The following is a 6795-nucleotide window of genomic DNA, read 5'->3' as shown; positions in this document are numbered from 1 at the left end:
TCGCAAATTCAATGCTGCGTTCTAGGCACATCGAAAATAAGAGATCAAATCTGGGAACAGTGTCGGAGAACAGAGTTCCACCTCTATTTATTGGTATGTTTTTACAGTATTTGATTACATAAAATAGAGTTAAATACTTAAGTAGATATGTTTTCTTATTATTCTGATATTTCAGCTGCATTTTACGAGTAACTTCAACACGCCTTGAATAAACCGAGGGCAAAATCAATCGGGACGCAAAGTTCGTCACAACACCGGAAGTTGTTGCCAGACCTAAGGAGGTGTGTGTGTCTATGCTGTTGTGTCAACTCACACTCGGAAGGTCAACTATAGAAACAAACGACCTAATGTAGGTTTAAAATTTGAGTTTTATTTTCAGGCAATAAGCCTCGTTATTGACACAAACACGCAACAATGAAGCAACACAAGCTGTCCGCCGGAAAACGTTTCACCAAACCGATTCTGTTCGGGAGTGTTCTGCTTGGACTCGCTACTGTCTTCATAAACAGGTAATTTATTATTTGCGCCTTTGGTTATATTAAACAAATTTACGATTTATTACAATTCCGAAATTTGGAGGTCTGTCGTGATTGCTAAAATTATATTTATTCACCGCAACTTAATTAAAAAAACACTTAAGTGATCACATTTAATCTTGCAGAGATCTACGCTTGAGGAAAAAACAACAACCAGCCTTCTCTGTTATTCGTTTACTTTTATGGTAAACGAATCTTTATTTTTATTGAAAAAATTTGTTAACTTGCCTTCAATGTGAATAGCAACAATCCTTTGACAGGAGACATTTTTCAGTTTTAAGTAATCCCTCAGTTTTGTCTCTACAGTTTCGTGAACACTGTGCTGCTGCCATATTGTAAGAGCATATAAATTGGTAAAAGTACAAATTGCAGAGCACTAAACTATTAACGTTAAGTAAACTGTTTAGTTTACCGAGAAAAACTTTTCTATAGTTATTGAACGTTTTTGGGACTATAATATTTGAGTCACATGGTCAAAACGTTTTGATTTCTTTTTCTAGGAACCAGCATCTGAGACATAAGGAGCTATTTAAAACGAAAGTGTAATTTTTCCAAGACGTGGAGTTAAAATAAAGATCTAAATTCTCTTGGAGTAAACCCAGAGATAGACGTGCTAATTGTGCTAACTGCTTACATTACTTAAAATATAATTCTGAGATCTTGCAAATGCTCAACTAGACTTACAAAGTTAATCTCAGGTTAGGTTGGTGTCTTCCATGTAAATCTCTGAACTGTTCCTGAAGGCTGGTGATAAATAGGAAGCTGTTGATTTTAAGAATGTCCACAATTTCCCATATTTTCATCATGATAGCTGTAGAAATCTGTCCTTCCAGTGAGATTTCTGTTTCTTCTGCCATACAGACATAAGTTCTTCACAGATGTGGACGTTATCCGGGCCCAGGAGAGAGCGCGCAACGAGTCCAAGAGGATGGAGATCCTGGAGAGGCGACAGAAGCAGATGGAGGAGCTGGCAGAGAAGAAGAAGCAAGGCGGGGTGTGACTGAACAAAACAGACACTTAAGGGCCCTCTTCACCTTGTTAATGAAGTCGGCAGATCAGCTGACCCTACTTTTCCACTTTTCAGAAAGAAGAGAATAAAAAAAAGGGCTTTTCTAGATTTTGCACTCGTCCTGTGTGCACAGATTGATTTGTTGCCTTCAAATAGAAAAAGAAGTCTCCATGTATCAGCTCCATGTGTGTTTCCTTTATAAACCATTTGAAGAGAATGTGAAGTGTTTGTCCAGCAGAGGGCAGAACATGCAACTTGAAGAACCAAAGTTGTGAGCTTATAATCTTTGTTGTGTTTTTATTTTCATGTGACATTTCATATGAATGCAGCGGCAAACCCTGTTCAGGAAATGTGCTTGTTACCTGAAAGCAGTTTTAATTGTGTGAAAATGGCTGATTATAAAGCGCTAAAGGGCGAGAGTTAATATGAGAGCAAATTTTGGAACATGATGTAGTTTTTCATGATACTATTCTAGAGGAATAAATTGTGCACGGGAGTAATATATTTCAAGTTTTTATTTCTGTTCATTTTGATGTTTATAGCTTATTAAAACCCTGAATGTTGTTTTTCAGAAAATTCTAATGATACATCAGACCTATATATATATATATATATATATATATATATAGAAGTGTGGATCTTCTAAAATCTAATTATTTTTGAATGTAAATGTGGATTTATGAGTCAAATAATTTAATTTAAAAATATTTTTTTAATTTTTTAAAATTATTTTTAACTTGTATTTGTCCAAGTTAGTACTTCCTTAATAATAAAATGCAGTGAAGTCATCTGTGATAATAAATACATCTTTTATTGGTTACATGCAGTCAAGAAATCAAATAACCCCACAAACAACTTAAAAACCATATTGCACTAAAACTGACCTACATTCCACATAAACCTAGAAATAAACTGTGCAATGACTTAAAAAAAAAGTTAAAACAGGTAAAAAGGGAACAGAAATTAAACTCAGGGATAGTTCAGATTTTGAGTTCTGATTAAAAATATTCAACATAATAAAAAAGAACTGAGACAGACCTCAACCCAACAGTCTGCAGCATAAACAGCCATGGACCAAAATCACAATCAATAAAAATGTATTTTGTGTTGATCAAAGATTGAAGAAACCTCCTTTGGTTTGGCTCCGCCTTTACTTAACATTCACTAGGTAAGATATTGACTGCTGATAATGTCCCCTGAACATCACGGGTAGAAAATCTGAACTATCCCTTTAACATGTCTGAACTCTCCTCTTCGTTGTGAACGCGGATCAATATGACCAATACTGTACACTTCATGTCACAAAGCTTAAAGTTACGTTGTGTGACTCGCTACAAAGACTCACTAGACACTGGTTCTGTAAATAAACGAGGCGTGCTCCAACACTTTTCCAACACCAGAGAAAAATGACTTAAACCTTGTTCAAGCACACGTGTCGAACAATTTAAACTGACCGACGTGAGTGTGACGGTCTAACTGACATTATTGCTGAGTAAAATTGTGAGAAATTCTGCTTACAAGTGAGAAAAGTGTTGTTTAATTGTGTCAGAAATGTAACATTTGCATAAATATTTTCCCTTTTTTCGACATGATGCACTCAACAAAATCCCGAGTCAGGTGAGCAGAAAGACGCTTATGGTTTTTCTCGGAGCCGGACAGATAAACAAACACCCACTACTCGCACATGGAGCCGTCGTTACAGCAGCTACGAAGCACAAGAGTCGAGTCAGGACAACGGACGGCGTCAAACAACAAGGAGGACGCGGAGCTGGAGACGGTGCGACAAAGCGTTGGGTCTCTGCTCCGGCGCTGCAGGGTCTCACACAGCCAGGCGCACCAGGCCGGGCGAGGAGGCGGCGGGAGCGGAGGTGATGGCTGTCAGGGTCGCGGGGTCGAGCCTGTTTACCGTCCCGCTGCAACAAAGCCACCCAAACAATGTCACCAAACACGCATCACTTCCTCTGCACAGAATCCAGGACCGACTCGACGTGAACGTCGTTCCGTTTATGATCTCAGCAACTTTCAGACACGCAGATGAGATGCAAAGTATGAAAACGATCACACAAACGAAACATTAATCTATACACATCTTAGTGTGTGTAGATTAAAAGGTGTGTAGACATTTTTTGACATGTTTCTTTTGTCTGAAAAGATCAGGCAAAGTTCAAAAGCAAAGACTGAATATGATTAAGAAAATAAAAAAAAAGAAAATGAAAATAGGAGCTCATTTCCCACAGCGTTACGATTCCAGGTAGAGTTTAAACAGATTAGATTTAGTAGCACCAAGTATCTCAAAGAGCTCACAACTTTCCAGAACTCACAGGTCACTTTCCTGGAATAAGCAAAGACAAATTTATTTGTTTTGCACATTTGAGCCACAAAACAATTCAGAGGACTTTACACGATGCATGGACATACCGGTTACCTTTCAGTAATGTTTTAAAATAAACTACATCTGCATTGGTGGAATGCAGCCAGTAAGTTCCTGGTGAGTTCTGTAAAAGTTGCACGTTGTCGCTAAGAATTAATGTTGATAAAGATACTAAGATACTCAGCAAACAGGTGGAATAAGGGGATGTGAAAACCTCATGGCTCCTGGTAGGACGGCGGCCCTAAACATGCAGCCAGAGCTGCAATGAAGTTTTTGGATGAAGCATACTTATGTGTTAGAATGGCCCAGTCAAAGCCCAGAGCTAAATCCAATAGAGAATCTGTGGCAAGACTTTAATCGTCCTTTCCAACCCTAATCGTTCGCTTGTTTCCGTCCTTCCTAGCCGTCTGCTAATCATACCGATAGAGTGGCTTCCACTTGACTCTCTCCCACTTTCCCACCTGTGTTTATTATATGATTGTACAGAAACAAAGCTAGCTTATCAGTTTATAAGGCTCTCATGGTCTGGGTTATATTTTCAATTAAAATATATATATTTTTTGTGCAATGAATTATTGCGTCGCTGCCAGAAGTTTGGGGCGTCCCTCTGCCAGTTCAGGTCTGATAAAAGACTCCACAACGGGAGACATCAGAGCTCTACCGCCACCGTCAGTCAGCCCACCGCCATTGTAATTTCTACGTGATTAGAGACGAGGCTTGTTAAACCCAACACAGCATGCATCCCAAAACCTTCTCCGCAGGCGAAGGAGCTGCATTTACCCAGAACTAACGCCGGGAATATGACTGTCTCGGTTCTGCTGGGACAAAAACGCACACACACGTTTGAGATTCCTCTCGTCGTGTCATCTGTGAATGTGTACGGTAATAAGATGCTGTGTGTGTGTGTGTGTGTGCACTTCACTTACGCCTTGTCAAAGTACGACGTGCTGAGCGCCTGAGCGTAGCTGGTTGTGTTTGCGTTGAGCGCGTTGCTGTTGTCCAGAGAGTACGCCTTCCGGGCTTTCTGGTCTTTAGCGAAGTTCCTGCAGGCGGCGAGCTTCGACTCCAGAGCCTGGATGGAGGTGAAAACAGGATGAGGGGAGGAAGGAGAGTTTCTGGAGAGAGACGCGGCGGCTAAAACAGGAAGAAGGAATCCCTCACCCCGACTTTCCGGAGTAAATCACTGACGATGTTGAGCGCTGATATTCTGGCAGAGGGAGTCAGAGGACAGTTGCTGCCGTAGCCGTTAGACAAAACTGAAACTGAAACAAGGAATAAAAACTAAAACCAGAAAATCTAAAACTGAAAATACTTATTCACTGTGATAAAGCAAAAATATATATAAATGTATTAATTTAAAGAAAGCGTTCTAATGCTTTGACTAAATATTAATACAATGTGAATTTATTTATTTTAGCATCTGTACTTTTTTATTTTAGATGCTTTATATTAAAATGTAGAGGTTGACTCCAGGGTTGTGTTGAACAAAAAACAAAGACAAAAACAAAAGGCTATGATGTTTTAAAAAATGTGAATATAAAACTAGTTGTAATGTTTGCCTTTTTTTTTTTTTAACTTGTTTTATAAATTTGATTTTACTTATTTTACTACTTGGTTTTTGTTAGGATAGTGGTGGCTTCATCACAAGGCTGTCGACCAAAAATAGGTTTCGTCTCATTTTCTCTACATTTCAAAAAGCACAAAGAAAGAAAATATGTATTAAATAAAGAAAGAAAATTTTATGAACTTTAAACACTGATCATGCTTTTCTTTAATTTTATTTCACGGTTTATTATGTTTCGTATATATGTTTTCTGTAATTTGATAAGAAAATCTCTTCTCTTTTGCTCTTTTTCTCTACAGTTTATATGCTAACAAACATTTTTTCCTCTTTTTAGAAAGCTCTCTTTCTTTATCAACATAAGATAACCCTCCAGAAATCACGAAGCCTTTCTCTAGGCTTCGTAAAAATAAATACGCAAAAATTTTGCGTATTTATCTTTACGCAAAATTAAATCAGCAGGACATTTTGATAAATTATGTTTTCTAGGCTGAACTCGTCTGACGGTGGAGGTCACGCAGTCGGGTGAAGAACCTACCTGCTGGGTTGGCGAAGGCGTTGTCCAGGCCTTTGCTCAGAGGCGTTGCAGGGAGCGAGAGGGAGGCTTGCACTGCGGAGTCCATTTTTACGTTGTCCTGCGTCGGGGAACTCGGAGCCGACATGCGGCTCATGTCCGCCTGCCTCTCTCGCACGGCCAGCTCCTGCCGCAAATCTTTAAACCCGACAGAGGGGGGAAAAAAAGAGGTCAGCCTTTGAAAAAAAAAAATATTCATATCGCTTTAAAATTGTCACATTTTGTCACGTAACAACCTCAAGCCTCAGCCTATTTTATTGTGAAGTTGAAGCACACAAACATCAACTTCCACGTCTTTATTAGCGATGAGAAGAAGGCGAACGCAGCTGCTGCATATGTTAGTGAGCTGAGTGAGTGACAGAGTGGATCATTTGTGCGATTTGGTCAATAATCACCTCGAGCTTCGTCCTTTAGCCTTTGCACCGACACCAGAAGCGACTCCTTCTCGTCCAGCTCGCTCTCCAGGAAGGCGTTCCTCTCGATGGCCTGGTTCAGGCGCTGCTCGAAGTTCTCCAGAGAAACGATGGTGGCTCTGAGGAGGCAGGACAAAAGCATCACAGCTTCACCGTATTTTGTGTCTATTTTCTGGTGGAAATATCTTATCACACTTGAAATAAGACAACACTGACGTACAAGTAACTTTTCTGCAAGATGTAGGAGCTTGTTTTAGGTAAATAACTCCTTAATATTAATTAATGAAAGTAGCAGCTCCATTAGTAGATTATCTACACTCTAAAAAGTGTA

General features: G+C 39.4%; 1 protein-coding gene across 2 annotated transcripts in view; it reads right to left on the bottom strand.

The window, feature by feature from the left end:
- Window positions 1–2337: 2337 nt before the first annotated feature.
- Window positions 2338–6795, bottom strand: part of LOC106938425 (nuclear distribution protein nudE-like 1-B) — an 18526-nt gene continuing 14068 nt past the window's right edge. Inside the window, exons 5-9 of one of the 2 annotated variants that reach the window (XM_015020467.1) lie at window positions 6447–6583; window positions 6016–6189; window positions 5078–5178; window positions 4843–4988; window positions 2338–3458 (exon numbers count right to left, since the gene is read on the bottom strand). In XM_015020467.1, coding sequence (XP_014875953.1) covers window positions 3365–3458; window positions 4843–4988; window positions 5078–5178; window positions 6016–6189; window positions 6447–6583 — 652 coding nt within the window. In that variant the 3' untranslated portion in view covers window positions 2338–3364. The other variant, XM_015020465.1, reaches the window with a different exon arrangement.

This window comes from Poecilia latipinna, unplaced genomic scaffold (genome assembly GCF_001443285.1).
Source record: "Poecilia latipinna isolate Pla-1442-1.1 unplaced genomic scaffold, P_latipinna-1.0 Scaffold2589, whole genome shotgun sequence".
NCBI classification, from domain to species: domain Eukaryota; kingdom Metazoa; phylum Chordata; class Actinopteri; order Cyprinodontiformes; family Poeciliidae; genus Poecilia; species Poecilia latipinna.
This window is presented reverse-complemented; position numbering and strand designations above follow the sequence as displayed.